We start from the raw sequence: 17,485 nt of genomic DNA on the forward strand, positions 1-17,485 counted from the left end.
TACAGCAGTGGCCATTATGCTATATACAGCACACATCATGGGCATTATACAGCAGTGGCCATTATGGTATATACAGCACTCATCATGGGCATTATACAGCAGTGGCCATTATGGTATATACAGCACTCATCATGGGCATTATACAGCAGTGGCCATTATGGTATATACAGCACACATCATGGGCATTATACAGCAGTGGCCATTATGGTATATACAGCACCCATCATGGGCATTATACAGCAGTGGCCATTATGGCATATACAGCACACATCATGGGCATTATACAGCAGTGGCCATTATGGTATATACAGCACTCATCATGGGCATTATACAGCAGTGGCCATTATGGTATATACAGCACTCATCATGGGCATTATACAGCAGTGGCCATTATGGTATATACAGCACCCATCATGGGCATTATACAGCAGTGGCCATTATGGTATATACAGCACCCATCATGGGCATTATACAGCAGTGGCCATTATGGTATATACAGCACCCATCATGGGCATTTTACAGCAGTGGCCATTATAGTATATACAGCACACATCATGGGCATTATGGCTATGCTGTACAAATAATGGCCACTTTGCCACTGAAAATGGAGAAAAGCATAATATCACCCCCCCCCCCCCCCCTATACTGCTGACAGCATCTTTTAATGTAAAGCTGACGCCAAAAAACAAAATGGAAATGCCCTGCTGCTTGAGATGTGAACTAATATGTGTCATAGCCTTAGAATGATTTGTTTATGAAGATCAGAGCTATCTTTTCTTCCCATTCTCCTGAGTAAAGTAGGTGTTAAAACTGATTTACAACTCTCTATATGCTGTTTCCTTTCCATGTGTGGGAAGCAGTGTAAAATTAATGAAGCTTGCTGCTAATTATTTCATGTATAATTTAAAAAAAATGAGGACTGGGATAGAAGTGCTTTGAACTCTTCCTAATAATGAGAAGTAGATTGCTTTGCTGTTAATGACAAAACTCTACAGAAGGAGAGTTCTTTGTGTCCTTCCCTTGCCAACTTGTAATTGCAACACTGTAGTCCCAGACCAGGGGAGGAAACTGGCAGGCTGAAGGAGTGAGAAATAACAAGGGAGACTGACAGCGGGATCCCAGCCAACACAAGCTGGCCGCTCTCCCTGCTCTACACCAAGATATTCCAGATTTTAATTACAGTGTAGTGTAGGGAGGCAAAAGCGCTCCTCTGAATAAACAAACCAGAATAACACTGCAAACAACCGTTTTCTAACCTAAAATGACTATTGCTTTAGAAAACAAGTTAATCTTAATACAGCAAATCTTCTACAAAGGCCTAGTTTTTAAGGGAAATTTGTCATCAGAAAGTGACCTATTGTTTAAATCATGTTTTTATGCTTAACATATTTTTTAAAGAATATTGGATGATGTTATTTTTAATGTTCCATGTCAACATCTACATTTAAACAAAAAAACATAAAATCCTGCCACTAGGGCTAATAATAGGCGCCACTTCTTGGTCTGTACAGATCACTTTACTGCAGTTATCTGCTTATCTATACATAGACGTGATATCATTACAGGCAGGATTAGAATGGCAGATAAGACAGGATCCACCATTCACAATAGGTGATTCTCAAAGCTTATCTGTTTTTTCCTTGTACAGTGACCTCTGCACAGGTCACACGGCATGCCCAGAAAAATCTCCCATAGAAGTCAATGAGGTCCCCTCCTGACCATTGTGTACAGTACAGACCAAAAGTTTGGACATACCTTCTCATTCAAAGAGTTTTCTTTATTTTCATGACTATGAAGGCATCAAAACTATGAATTAACACATGTGGAATTATATACATAACAAAAAAGTGTGAAACAACTGAAAATATCTCATATTCTAGGTTTTTCAAAGTGGCCACCTTTTGCTTTGATTACTGCTTTGCACACTCTTGGCATTCTCTGCCAAGAGGTAGTCACCTGAAATGGTCTTCCAACAGTCTTGAAGGAGTTCCCAGAGATGGTTAGCACTTGTTGGCCCTTTTGCCTTCACTCTGCAGTCAAGCTCACCCCAAACCATCTTGATTGGGTTCAGGTCTGGTGACTGTGCGCAGCACCCCATCACTCTCCTTCATGGTCAAATAGCCCTTACTTTCAAAGTTTTCCCAATTTTTCGGCTGACTGACTGACCTTCATTTCTTAAAGTAATGATGGCCACTCGTTTTTCTTTACTTAGCTGCTTTTTTCTTGCCATATTACAAATTCTAACAGTCTATTCAGTAGGACTATCAGCTGTGTATCCACCTGACTTCTCCCCAACGCAACTGATGGTCCCAACCCCATTTATAAGGCAAAAAATCCCACTTATTAAACCTGACAGGGCACACCTGTGAAGTGAAAAACATTTCAGGTGACTACCTCTTGAAGCTCATCAAGAGAATGCCAAGAGTGTGCAAAGCAGTAATCAAAGCAAAATGTGGCTACTTTGAAGAACCTAGAATATGACATATTTTCAGTTGTTTCACACTTTTTTGTTATGTATATAATTCCACATGTGTTAATTCATAGTTTTGATGCCTTCAGTGTGAATCTACAATTTTCATAGTCATAAAAATAAAGAAAACTCTTTGAATGAGAAGGTGTGTCCAAACTTTTGGTCTGTACTGTATATGGCTCATGCTGTCATAAAACACACCCTATGTTCATATTTATTACCTCCACACTAACTGGTCAAACATGAATCAGCATTAGCAATTACACTATAATGTCCTATTGTTTTATAAGGACATCATCCTAGAATATATGCATTGACTAGCCAGACTGGAATATTAGATTCACTATTATTAGTAATACTTTGTTGTAAACAATATTGTGGACAGAATTGAGGTTTTGTCTGCTGAAATGGGCGCTGCCACTTCTACCTGGATACAGTTTGCTAGGTATCCCCTTTGATGAACTTCTGTGAATGCAAAGAGGCATATCACCTATACATACTGGTACCATGGGGCATGACACAGCCATGTAAAGTAAGGAGATGCCATATTGGACTCCCTGAAGAGGAGACTCAGGACAGACAAATACTGTTGTGAGGACTGCACAAGACCCCTGACAAAAGTCAGAAATCTCTACTGCTTGGAGTGTCTGCTAGGCTATGATTATGGGGGGGTTAATCTTCCCTGCTTGGTTCCGTGGGTGTGGCTGGGGCTGGTATTTATTCCTGTGTTCCCTCAGTGTCTGGGTCAGTCTTCCTGGTTCTGTTCTGTGAGTCTGCTCCTTGCTATGTCTTGCCCCTTGCTGTTGATCCTTGGGGTTCTGTCTGCCATACTTTGGTGTGGTTCCCCCTTGCTCTGCATTGTTCTTTTCGTTCTGTATGTATGCTATGTTTTGTCCTTGTCGGTTCCTGTCCATGTCCTATGTCTTGTCCATGTTTCGCCTAGCAGTGCATAACTGCGTCCGATCGCTTAGCAGAGCGTATCTGCATCTGTTCACCTAGCAGTGTGTAACTGCGTCCGTTATTCTGTTTTGCCTGTTTGTTCTGAATGTCCGTCTGCCTGCGGAAGTGCGTTCCTGGCTTCCCCGGAGGGGGAATCGCCATCTGGGTGCAGCTCTGCCTGGGGCCTCTTAGCTCCCACTTCTTTCGGCGCAGGTAACTGCTTCTGGCTCTGTCCTGTCTTTGCCTGGATTACGTTCATGCCTGGTTACTATTTGTACTCTCTGTACCTTCGCAGGTACCTCCTGGTCTGCCTGGACCAGCTGCCACTGACTGGTTTACGCTCTGGAGTAGCCCCTGGCAATTACCGACGGTCAAACCTATGTGCAGGAAATGGGCTACAGGTGCCGCATTCCCCAGGTCAAGCCACTTTTGAACCAGAAACAGCGGCAGAAGCGCCTGACCTGGGCTACAGAGAAGCAGCACTGGACTGTTGCTCAGTGGTCCAAAGTACTTTTTTCGGATGAAAGCAAATTTTGCATGTCATTCGGAAATCAAGGTGCCAGAGTCTGGAGGAAGACTGGGGAGAGGGAAATGCCAAAATGCCTGAAGTCCAGTGTCAAGTACCCACAGTCAGTGATGGTCTGGGGTGCCATGTCAGCTGCTGGTGTTGGTCCACTGTGTTTCATCAAGGGCAGGGTCAATGCAGCTAGCTATCAGGAGATTTTGGAGCACTTCATGCTTCCATCTGCTGAAAAGCTTTATGGAGATGAAGATTTCATTTTTCAGCACGACCTGGCACCTGCTCACAGTGCCAAAACCACTGGTAAATGGTTTACTGACCATGGTATTACTGTGCTCAATTGGCCTGCCAACTCTCCTGACCTGAACCCCATAGGGAATCTGTGGGATATTGGGAAGAGAAACTTGAGAGACGCAAGACCCAACACTCTGGATGAGCTTAAGGCCGCTATCGAAGCATCCTGGGCCTCCATAACACCTCAGCAGTGCCACAGGCTGATTGCCTCCATGCCACGCCGCATTGAAGCAGTCATTTCTGCAAAAGGATTGAGTGCATAACTGAGCATAATTATTTGAAGGTTGACTTTTTTTGTATTAAAAACACTTTTCTTTTATTGGTCGGATGAAATATGCTAATTTTTTGAGATAGGAAATGTGGGTTTTCATGAGCTGTATGCCAAAATCATCAATATTAAAACAATAAAAGGCTTGAACTACTTCAGTTGGTGTGTAATGAATCTAAAATGTATGAAAGTCTAATGTTTATCAGTACATTACAGAAAATAATGAACTTTATCACAATATGCTAATTTTTTTTAGAAGGACCTGTATACAATGCACGGTGCTGAGGATAGGTCATCAGTATTAAAATCCCAGAAAACCCCTTTTAACTAAATAGTCACATCCATGCAATGTCCACCAATCTGATTAGTTGTCAGATGAGATGAAAGACTAGAGTCAAGTGGAGACTCACAGGTATAAAGGAGAAGTACTCCCACAGAGGTGAGTAATATGGTAACATTCCTGCAGTAAGATTACCACGTCAGTGTCATTTCTGAACTCATTTTAATGCTTGAATGATATTAAAAGTCAGGCAGAAGACAAGAATGAAATCCTAATTAGGTCCCTGACTTCCGTGAAGCCGGTAGAACAAGTCTACTCGCTGTGCTAGCTCATGTGATTTTTAGCACGCCATGTGAGGGATGTGTGTATCTGCTTTATTGGATACATGGCGCGTCTCTTCAGCATTGTAAAACATCACTGCTAAAGTAAATGGGATTATTGGATGGATGTTGTGGACTTGATAAATGCTGTGTTCCAAACTAACATAGAGGTTACACCACTAGGGTGTGTTTTAGGATGTGTTAAAGTTCAGCCAGGGATGGCAAAGAAGAAAACGGCCATTATGCGTGTTTTATATCAAGCCAGGAAAAGTATTGCACAACATTGGATAGATCCAAAATCACCTAGAATGAAAGAGCTAGTAGACAGGGTTCATACCTTGGTAAAGTTAGAAAGATATGTCTATCAGAAGAGAGGAACGGTTCTCGTGGTTGAGATATTACAACATTATTTAACAGTATATTGGGTGGAATGTGTCTAAAATATTGTATGCTGGATTATTTTATTTCCTGCCTGTTAGGAAGTATGGTGACCATTTATATGTTGGATGGATGAAAGATGAATATGTGGTCTGATGAGGATAGAGGATGGAATGGCGGTCACGGAAGACATATAAGAGAGAGTATGTTAATGGTGCATGGTATTACAAAGACTATCACAGAGATGATTCCGGACTTTAATTTGTCGCAGGACTGAAAAAGGGATGGGAGGGAAGAGGGGGGAGGGTGGGTGTAAGGGGTTGTTATTGTAATAATATATTGTTTTTATGAAACTCAAATAAAAATTATCTGATTTACAAAAAAAAGTAAATGGGATGCATAAAAAGCTATAACTAAATGCTGTATACATAATAGTGGCTGACCTACTTATATGTTATATTGAACGAGTCCCTCGCTTATAAAACATGTATTCTGCCTTCAAGTTGAGAGCATATGACTGCCATTCCCAACACAATTAAAATTTAACTCTTTCATCCCTCAAATACCGCCGAGTGCACAGAGAGAACATCAAATAAGTACACTTCTCAAAAAAGAATACTTACAGTGTAAATTACGTCACATTTGCTCATTCACACATTGGAGAACCTAGGACAGCTGCTGTAAAGTTGCATGCATGATAGCGCTCTGCATTATAGTTAGTCTGTATTATGTTCTATGTCCTTAAAGGGGTTAACCAACAAATGTAAAACTTTTTTTTACTCACTTCTTATCTGAAGGACTTTCTTCCCTTTCTATGGGTGAGCAGCAGCTCACATAAGACAATGTACCTGAAACTCCCAGGATACACTGCAGTTAGCTGTTCTTAACACCATCCTCCTCTCCATATTCATAAAAGTCCCTCACATGTAGCCCCAGAGATGCATATGGTATGTAATGCCCCCCCAATTTCCTTTTCCACTGTCCAGAGACAGTACATACTTCACTATGAGATTGCTACACCAGCCCTTAAGGAAAGGGAAAGGAGCAGGAATGCTACTGAGCTTTTCAGTCCAAATCTGAATGCAGAAGGTGGACCAGAAGGGTAGACAACATGGCCGCTACCAGAGAAGAAAATGTACATAAAAAAACGAAACATTTTTTATTGCACTTATACTGCAGTAACACAATACTTCATTTGAAGTGCCCTATTCATTGCGTGCTAATAGTTTTCGTGGGATACCCCCTTTAAGGCCCATTTACACTTAGCAATTGGCCAGGCTAAATGGTCAATTATAAAAGATACAACTACTGTTACTCATTAATCAAAAGGTAATCCCGTACTTCTTAACAGTACTGGTCTCGGCTGGATGCTGTGCCGCTACAATTCAAAGTGTGTTCAAAAATTTATGATGTTCATACTGATGGAAGCAGGTCTGGAAAATAAATAGCCAACAGCATACTACTGTGTGCATGTGGCCTTAGAATGGGTTTCTACTGTCAGGTTTTTGAAGCTAAAACCAGGACATGTGTGTGTAAAAAAAAAAAAAAAAAAAAAGACTAAGGCCTGGTTTACATCTGCGTTAAAACAGATCCGGCAGGCTCTTCTGGGAACCGCAGTGGTGACTCTAGGAACAATATATAGGGGGGGCACATAAGATACCACAGTCAAAAATGGGGGGGCACTAATAATTTTCTTCACTTAATCATACTACTGAAAAAACAAAATACAATAAGTATATATAAATAAGATTACAAAATACGAGAGTATTGCGGTATGCAGGGATACCTTTTTATTGTACTAACCTAATACTTAAAAGACAAGCTTTCAAGAGTTTTCCTTTCTTCCTCGGTATTGCTTCAGACCTGAGAAATAGAGAAACACTCTCTAAAGCGTTTTGGTGTCCACCTCCAAAGCGGAATGGAGACGGAACGTAGGCAAACTGATGCATTCTGAGCGGATTCTTTTCCATTCAGAATGCATTAGGGCAAAACTGATCCGTTTTGGACCGCTTGTGAGAGCCCTGAACGGATCTCAGAAACGGAAAGCCAAAACGCCAGTGTGAAAGTAGCCTAATCCCATACGTTAAACATGTCACTAAAGAAGACCAATGAACAGACGCTCACAGGCCTATTCACAGAAGGGTGAAGAGTTTGGAGAAGGGAACAATCTAGGACAACATAACTGAATAGGAACGTGAGCTGAATTGGAGAATTTTTTTCAAATCCGCTATGTTGTCCTATATTGTTCACTTCTCCCGGCTTCTCCAAACTCTTCACCCTTTTGTGAAATAACCCTGTGGGTGTTGTTGGTGTGTGCAAGTAATACTACTTATTCTGCTTGTAACACAGAGTGTGGCAGTCAGGGGTGATTGTAACTCAGGATGCACTGGTCAGGGGTGTGTGTAACGCAAGGTGCGCTGGTCAGGAGCCCATGTAACGCAGGGGGTGCTGGTCAGGGATCCATGTCACGCAGGGGGCGTATGTAACGCAGGGGGCTCTGGTCAGAGGTCCATGTAGAGCAGGGGGCGCGGGTCAGGGGTGCATGTACCGCAGGGGGCGCTGGTCAAGGGTCCATGTAACGCAGGGGGCGCTGGTCAAGGGTCCATGTAACGCAGGGGGCGCTGGTCAAGGGTCCATGTAACGCAGGGGGCGCTGGTCAAGGGTCCATGTAACGCAGGGGGCGCTGGTCAAGGGTCCATGTAACGCAGGGGGCGCTGGTCAAGGGTCCATGTAACGCAGGGGGCGCTGGTCAGGGGTCCATGTAACGCAGGGGGCGCTGGTCAGGGGTGCATGTACCGCAGGGGGCGCTGGTCAGGGGTGCATGTACCGCAGGGGGCGCTGGTCAGGGGTGCATGTAACGCAGGGGGCGCTGGTCAGGGGTGCATGTAACGCAGGGGGCGCTGGTCAGGGGTGCATGTAACGCAGGGGGCGCTGGTCAGGGGTGCATGTAACGCAGGGGGCGCTGGTCAGGGGTGCATGTAACGCAGGGGGCGCTGGTCAGGGGTGCATGTAACGCAGAGGGCGCTGGTCAGGGGTGCATGTAACACAGGGGGCGCTGGTCAGGGGTGCATGTAACGCTGGGGGCGCTGGTCAAGGCCCCTACACACATTAATTTGATCTGGTATATGAAAAAGCACCACATATGTTTTTTTTTTTTATACAGCAAGCCTTTTTATGGCATTTGTTTGTTCCTTTTTTTTTTTTTTTTTTACTATAGAAGAGATGGAAAACCGCCTGAAAAAAAAATCACCATTGCTTTAAAATATTGTTTAACCCCCCACACACACACAAAAAATGTATGCGTCCTGCATGGAAAAGAAACAGGGAGCCAGTGCTTTCCTTTACAGGTCTGGACAAAGGAGGGGTGGCTTTGCCAAAATCACCTCGCCTCTATACAACCTCTTTAAAAAAAAAAGATATACCATCATATACCTGCTTTGCACATGCCCTTACACTCATTTGACATCTATTGGATATATATGACTTAATGGACGCAACAAAACACCAGGAACATCCGCTGCCACACTTGCTGAATGTGCAAACGCATTGTGAACATATCCTAAAACTGTCGATACTTACATGTGCTACACATGACCACTGAGAGCAGTGATGGGCTGCAGTGTTCACATGAATGATGTATGTGACGCCATTGCTACAGCACCTGCAGAGCGGCGGGGAAGTGAATGGATGAATATTACTTTTCTGGGGGGTTTTCACCTTGCCGTCTCTTGATTACATGTTTGAAAATTCTAGACAACCCCTTTAAAAATGATCTACTAAACATTTAGTCAATGAGGATTAAGAAAATGTTTCTTTTCTTCACATGATTCCTGCTGCCAAACACTGAAGTAGGTTAAATCAAACACATTCAAGCATAATAAATATGTATGGTCTATGATATAAAATATATATGTAGCCCTATAAATAGTGCAGACATGTACTGCATGGTAGTAAAATCATGGTGTACCTCCAGGAATACTAATGGCTAAGGGCAGCCTGGTGTAATACAGTTAGTAGTAGCTCGAACTGGCACCAAAACATGGCTAGAACGGAATATTACAAGGGTTTATTACTAAGGATCTATCTTCAGGAGAGGTTGTCAGCATCAGATCAGTGAAGCCCCCAATTAGCTTTTGGAAATGAACGCTGTGGCATCTTCCTAGGCCAGTGAAGTCACGTTCATCGGTCACGTGGCCTAGGCGCAGCTCAGTGCTATTCAAGTGATCAGATACTGGTGACCTATTCTGAGGATAGGTCACCAGTATTAAACACTCAGAAATCTCCTTTAACCCGTACGGTGCTGGGAGGATATTTAAACATGACGCCTGCTCGCACGAGCAGTGGGCGCCATAGGCGGTGGTTCTCTGATGTTTCAGCATGATGTGAACAGCAGAAGCCCACGGCTCATGTCTGCAACCAACAATAATGTTGATCGCGCGACCGTGGCATTTAAATGGTGAAAATAAGCGTGCACTTCCAGGTTACGACCAGCTCCCCCATGTAGAGATTGGGGAAGCCGGTCCTTGGTTCTAACACACAGAGTCTCTCTGAAGAGACCCAGCGTATTACAGCTGCAGTTCCAACATAGCATAACAGCAAATTCAGCTTATACTGTAGTTCTATGGACATATAGTATAAGCTATAATACATCTAACTAGTGAATATTGTAGCCTCCTAGAGGAGATAAAAAAAGTAAAAAAAAAAAAAATATATAAAGTTTAACAATCTAAAAAATATATAAAAATTTTACTACAATAAAAAAAATAATACATAAACAATAAAAAATATAAACATTACGGGCATCGCTGTGTAAAAAAATGCCGTACTATTAAAAATATTTATCCCATATGTTGAATGGCGGAAAAAATATCAAAATGGCTGATTCACCATTTTTTCATCACTTCACTTACCAAAAAAAAAGTACCGTATTTATCGGCGTATAACACGCACTTTTTCCCCCTGAAAATAGGGGGCAAATGATGTATGCGTGTTATACGCCGATTAGGGCTGAAACGTGTCCTCCGGAGGCCAGAGAGGCAGGACTGAGCCGGCCGGCACAGCAGAGGGAGGAGGAGGGAGGAGGAAGGAGGAAGGAGGAGGGAGTCCCTCCCTCCCCACTGTGCGCGGCTGCCGCTGAAGACCAACGAGGACAGAGTAGGAGGAGGAGGGGAGGGACTGTGGCCACTGCGCCACCAATGAATGTGCCGGCCATATCCCACAGTTCCGATCGGAGTCCCAGCAGTGTAATGCTGGGGCTCCGATCGCTTACCATGGCAGCCAGGAGTCACGCTACTGAAGCCCTGGCTGCCATGGTATGTTAGTGAGCAGAGAGCAGCGCATTATACTCACGTGCGCTGTGGCCGCCGGTCGCTCCTTCTTCTGTCTGTGCGGCGGATTGCTAATGCTTACAGCATTAGCAATGCGCCGCACAGACCTATGAGAAGGAGCGACCGGCGGCCACAGCGCACGTGAGTATCATGCGCTGCTCTCTGCTCACTAACATACCATGGCAGCCAGGGCTTCAGTAGCGTGACTCCTGGCTGCCATGGTAAGCGATCGGAGCCCCAGCATTACACTGCTGGGGCTCCGATAGGAACTGACACTGCCACCAATGATGGGGGGGAGGAGGGGGACCCTGTGGCCACTGCCACCAATGATTAATACTGGGGAGGGAGGGGGGGGGTTTGCGTTACCAGAGGGGGCAGATCAGAGGCTTTATTTGAAATTTAATTTTTTTTCCTGAAATTTCCCTCTAAAATGAAGGTGCGTGTTATACGCCCGTGCGTGTTATACGCCGATAAATACGGTAATTAAAATGTGATAAAAAATCACGCACACTCCAAAATGGTATCAATAAAAACTACAGATCTTTCTGCAAAAAATGAGCCCCCATAAAGCTCAGTAGACAAAACTATAAAAAAAAAAAGTTATTACAATTTTAAAAAAAATATATATTTTTTTCAGTTTTAAAACACAAAAAAACCTGACCCAGAGGATGACGGGCACAGATCAGTTTTGCCACATAAGTAACGCCATAGGAACAAAACTCGTCAAACTATGGCAGAATTGCGTTTTTTCTTCCAGTTCCATCCCATTTAGAATTTTTTTCCCTGCTTCCCACTACATTGTATGCCATATTAAATGGTGGCATTAGAAAGTACAACTAGTCCCGCAAAACACGGCTATGTGAATGGAAAAATAAAAAAAGTTATGGCTCCCAGGAAGACAAGGAAGAAAAATGAAAACGCAAAAACTCTGGTATCCAAGGGGTTAACTACAAAATTCCTTTCCAGTCATAGTTATCAGTAGTTCTTAATCTCCAGGGCAATTTCCAGTATTTTTCTACAAACTATTGCGCTTTTTTTCTTTTTCTCACTGCTGTCTAATTATATCCTTCTTTGGCTCTGCTCCTGCTACTCTGTTCTTGATTTTTTTGTGTGAAGATGTCGCAATGGAAATCTGCCACAATTTACAGAACAATGCATGCGGATGGGATTTTAAGTACCGCAATCCACATATACAGGTCCTTCTCAAAAAATTAGCATATTGTGATAAAGTTCATTATTTTCTGTAATGTACTGATAAACATTAGACTTTCATATATTTTAGATTCATTACACACAACTGAAGTAGGTCAAGCCTTTTATTGTTTTAATATTGATGATTTTGGCATACAGCTCATGAAAACCCAAATTTCCTATCTCAAAAAATTAGCATATTTCATCCGACCAATAAAAGAAAAGTGTTTTTAATACAAAAAAAGTCAACCTTCAAATAATTATGTTCAGTTATGCACTCAATACTTGGTCGGGAATCCTTTTGCAGAAATGACTGCTTCAATGCGGCGTGGCATGGAGGCAATCAGCCTGTGGCACTGCTGAGGTGTTATGGAGGCCCAGGATGCTTCGATAGCGGCCTTAAGCTCATCCAGAGTGTTGGGTCTTGCGTCTCTCAACTTTCTCTTCCCAATATCCCACAGATTCTCTATGGGGTCCAGGTCAGGAGAGTTGGCAGGCCAATTGAGCACAGTAATACCATGGTCAGTAAACCATTTACCAATGGTTTTGGCACTGTGAGCAGGTGCCAGGTCGTGCTGAAAAATTAAATCTTCATCTCCATAAAGCTTTTCAGCAGATGGAAGCATGAAGTGCTCCAAAATCTCCTGATGGCTAGCTGCATTGACCCTGCCCTTGATAAAACACAGTGGACCAACACCAGCAGCTGACATGGCACCCCAGACCATCACTGACTGTGGGTACTTGACACTGGACTTCAGGCATTTTGGCATTTCCCTCTCCCCAGTCTTCCTCCAGACTCTGGCACCTTGATTTCCGAATGACATGCAACAGTCCAGTGCTGCTTCTCTGTAGCCCAGGTCAGGCGCTTCTGCCGCTGTTTCTGGTTCAAAAGTGGCTTGACCTGGGGAATGCAGCACCTGTAGCCCATTTCCTGCACACGCCTGTACACGGTGGCTCTGGATGTTTCTACTCCAGACTCAGTCCACTGCTTCCGCAGGTCCCCCAAGGTCTGGAATCGAGCCTTCTCCACAATCTTCCTCAGGGTCCGGTCACCTCTTCTCGTTGTGCAGCGTTTTCTGCCACACTTTTTCCTTCCCACAGACTTCCCATTGAGGTGCCTTGATACAGCACTCTGGGAACAGCCTATTCGTTCAGAAATTTCTTTCTGTGTCTTATCCTCTTGCTTGAGGGTGTCAATGATGGCCTTCTGGACAGCAGTCAGGTCGGCAGTCTTACCCATGATTGCGGTTTTGAGTAATGAACCAGGCTGGGAGTTTTTAAAAGCCTCAGGAATCTTTTGCAGGTGTTTAGAGTTAATTAGTTGATTCAGATAATTAGTTTATTAGCTCGTTTAGAGAACCTTTTCATGATATGCTAATTTTTTGAGATAGGAATTTGGGGTTTTCATGAGCTGTATGCCAAAATCATCAATATTAAAACAATAAAAGGCTTGAACTACTTCAGTTGGTGTGTAATGAATCTAAAATATATGAAGGTCTAATGTTTATCAGTACATTACAGAAAATAATAAACTTTATCACAATATGCTAATTTTTTGAGAAGGACCTGTAGTGGAGGACGCATGCTGGCTATGCTGCCGAGTTTGCTGGGAGATGTGGTGGAAAAAAGTCTTCAGTGCGTAATGCATTTTTCATCGGCATAAGGCCTCATGCACATTCACCCATTCACCTTAATCCGTTGCTCCGCAAAAATATATAACCTGTTCTATTCTTGTCCGTTTTGCAGACAAGAATAGGCAGTTATAATAATGGCTGTCCGTGCCGTTCCGCAAATTGCGTAACGCACACGGACGCCATTCGTGTTTTGCGGATCCGCAGTTTGCGGACCGCAAAACACACAATGGTTGTGTGCATGAGGCCTAAAATAACTATGCCGGGCCCCTGGGTTGTAAAGAAATAAAAAAAGAAACAAATATTCATTTAGCCTCTGTTCCCACGTATGTGGCCTTATCCAGTGGAGGCAGCATGAACGGCGCTATTGTCCCTGACAAGCACTGGTTCTAGGAAAGAAAGGCTGAATGTATAGCAGTTATGGCGCACTGCCATGGAATGGAGGCTTACAGAGGCAGAGGTACAGTAGCATGTCCAAAACATATCATTTGCTCTGATGACTGAACATGCGACGACCCCGATGATGTTATACAGTTACAGAAACGCGGAAGCTCTTTAGCTACTGTATGATGTAGACCCAACTTAGGGGGTTAAAGGGTCTTATACTTTGTTGCTGAATCAAGAGAAAATCCCCAGCAGACATGCGCAGACACTGTGCATTTGACGCATGTTTCACCCTCTGCATTGCAAATGGGGAAACTCACAGCAGATATCCTCAACATAAGCTGACATGTAACACGCAGATATCACTGCGGACATTACATAAACCTCATCCACTTTGCTGCTTACACAATACAGCGGAAAAAGGCCACTGAGGATTTGACTGCCAATCTGCAGCCAAAATTGCAGGAATTACATGTGTTTTTTTTTTTTTTTACAAAGGAAGTGACCTTGGATATCGCCCTCTCTACCGCAAAGAGTGAAATCCCCTCAAAGTAAAGCTGACAGTCTGCAGGTAAAGCACATCGTGTTCGTTTCATTTCAAATCCATTGTGGTGGTGTATAGAGCCAAAAATGGTAGAATTGTGTCCATGTCCCAATATTTATGGACCTGACTATCATCAAAAAAAAACAAACACTGAAATTATTTACATAACTGAACGGAAAATAGTTATGGCTTTTAAAGACGCATTTACTGAAATAAACGGAAAATGTGTCTGGTCAGGAGGCCGGGCTTTTAACAGGTTAAAGGGGTTATTCAAGTTCTATAATGCCCCCCCCCCCCCCCCCCATATGCATGGGCCCCTCACAGAGGATGTACTTACCTCGTTCCTCGGCACCTACGTCACTTCCCAAACAGACATGGCTGCCACTGCATCTCCCTATTGCGCGGGGCGGGGTGCAGCCAATAGGGTAATGAAGAGGAATGGTGAGCGATCCACCATACTGCAGCGTGCACAGGGCGCTCATTGCTACGATTAGTCACCATGTTTTTTTTCTTCTTTAGAAGCAAAGGGTACGAGCACGTGGTCTCATGGTGGGTATTATGTGTGTATTTCCTGCACAGGTTTTCGTACGGTTAATCCACAGTATCACACCCTGCAGATTTTGTTGCAGAATTTTCCACTCACCTGAACGAGGCTTGTAGAAATCCACGTGATTTCCACCCCATTCAAACGAACAGAAAATTCAGCATTAAAATCCGCAGCTTGTGAATGCACCTTAATACAGTAACTGCTAAGTAGATCTGCATAATTCTCCCCTATGTGTGCACCAACCTTAGGCCTCTCACACATCAGCGAATCAAGCACAGCGCGCATACCCATTGACTTTCATGTGCTTATTTACACCATTCATCAGTGGCTATGATGTGGACCACACACTCCCACTGAAGTCTGCGGGGCCATGAAAACCACTGAGAACACGGATGCCATCTGTGTTTGGTCCATGGTTTTCACAAACCATTGGTAGAAAAATCTCTGGAAATCCCTTCTTCAGCCCTCATGGCTTAGCATATGGTATACAGGCGACACATACTGGACACACCAACCAAAAATGGACCCTTCACAGATGAGCCCCGTCCATCTTATCACAGATGTCATCATAGACACAGATGTATATAAGAGGCCTAGGGCCACCAGCACACATTGCTGAACACGTGCGTTTTTTCTGCACTTATTACGAGGAAAAACCACAGCGTAGTACAGTCTGGTGTGTGTGCGGCTCACAGCTTTACCCTGGTTTCACACCTAAGCGTTTTGCAAACGCGCGTTTTTATGCGCGATTTTGTTGCGCGTATTTATGCGCGTTTTTTGTAATAGTAAACGCGCGTTTGGGTGATTGACAGCAGTGTTGTCCAAAGAGTCTATGGCCCAAACGCGCGTCAAACGCGCCAAAAAAAGCTCCTGTACTTGTTTGAGCGTCGGGCGTTTTACAGCGCGTTCAAACGCGCTGTAAAACGCGAAAATGTGAACCAGCCCCATAGGGAAGCATTGGTTTTCATGTGTTGCGCGTTTTACAGCGCGAAACGCGCAAGTGTGAACTTAGGGTTATCCTACCTCACAGTGCATTGGTGATACCACTATGGAGGCATGTGAGAGTCTGGCTGAGTTGCTTCAGACCCTGTTCACACACCACAGGCGGTTTAGTAGTAGGACCCCATGCGTGCTGAGACACCGTGACGTGGTGCATGAGGGGCTCCGATATGTTCCAGTCAGGAACATATTGACAAAGTTCTCCGCTTTTAACATCAGCTTGAGGAATTAGCTAGTACTGTCAGTTGCGTATCATTTTGGTGCATTTTTTGCAGTGATTTTTGTATTTATATATATTTTTTCATCCGCACAATGTATCATTTTGTGCAAGATGTTCTTGTGGTGCATGCGGTCCGCCCCGGCATCCTCCAATGTACGCATTTATTGCTGCGAATTGCTGTTATCTACGGACCGCATGCGGAGGAATATCTCCCCCGGTTATAGACACTCTACAGTGTTGCGTATCATTTTGGTGCATTTTTTGCAGTGATTAGCGTAGTACAGTACCTGCAAAGAGCATGAGACAACACAAATCTTACGTAAATCTACCTCAGCATTCTGCAGTTTTTTCTCCGGACAAAAATCCTGAACACTTGCCGGATCCGGCAATAATTTCCATTGAAATGCATTAATGCCGGATCCGGCCCAAAGTGTTCTGGCCAAACGGATCCATCTCACAAATGCATCCGTTTGCGTTCAGATTGCCGGATCCGGCAGGCATTTCCGAATCCTCTGCCGCAAGTGTGAAAGTACCTTTATCCAATACATTCCAAACCTGCGATTTGTTACGTGGGGCTTCCTAAATATGTCCTCTTTTAAAAAAAAAAAAGCAGTTACAAAAAAACTGGTGCAATTGCAGCTTTATCCACCCAATACCTCAGTGGATAAAGTGTTCTTATATAACAAGTATCCAGAAGGAAATGAGATTGTCAGCTCCAGTGGGGACAGTAGCAGTCGGTGTGAGGGGAAGAGCAGCGGCGGCGGAGCGCTCTCCTCAGAAGTAACTTGTGTCTGATGGCGGGAGGCGGAAACGTGCAGCCCCAGTGTGTGACCGGCAGAACACGCGCGTCCTCCGCCTCCTCCCCGGCTTGTTGTTGTTGCCTGTGTGAGTTTGACTCAGATCATATTACAGCGCTGAGGTGAGCACGTCAGACCTGGCCGGGCGCTGGGCAGGGCAGGTGGGTGGCAGCTCCTCTCAGGAGCACAGTCTATAGGGCAGCAGCAGCAGCGCCGAGCTTCCTTCCCTCCACACCCTGGGCAGTCCTCTCCCTGTACACACAGGTGCCGGACACGGGAGGAGCTGGATCTGATCCCCCGCCTGATTCCCTGCTTCTAAAATGGCTGTCAGAGCTCACTACCAGGTAAGGCGGAATCTGGGTCACCGGTGTGTGGC

General features: G+C 44.2%; 1 protein-coding gene across 2 annotated transcripts in view; it reads left to right on the forward strand.

The window, feature by feature from the left end:
- The first annotated feature begins 17,094 nt into the window (after positions 1-17,094).
- Positions 17,095-17,485, forward strand: part of LOC122922229 (tight junction protein ZO-2-like) — a 48,272-nt gene continuing 47,881 nt past the window's right edge. Inside the window, exon 1 of one of the 2 annotated variants that reach the window (XM_044272788.1) lies at positions 17,095-17,231. Coding sequence is in view for 1 of the 2 variants with exons in the window: in XM_044272779.1 (XP_044128714.1) it covers positions 17,430-17,453 (24 nt within the window). In the remaining variant the exon portion in view is untranslated. The other variant, XM_044272779.1, reaches the window with a different exon arrangement.

Source organism: Bufo gargarizans, chromosome 1, assembly GCF_014858855.1.
Source record: "Bufo gargarizans isolate SCDJY-AF-19 chromosome 1, ASM1485885v1, whole genome shotgun sequence".
Taxonomy (NCBI): Eukaryota; Metazoa; Chordata; class Amphibia; order Anura; family Bufonidae; genus Bufo; species Bufo gargarizans.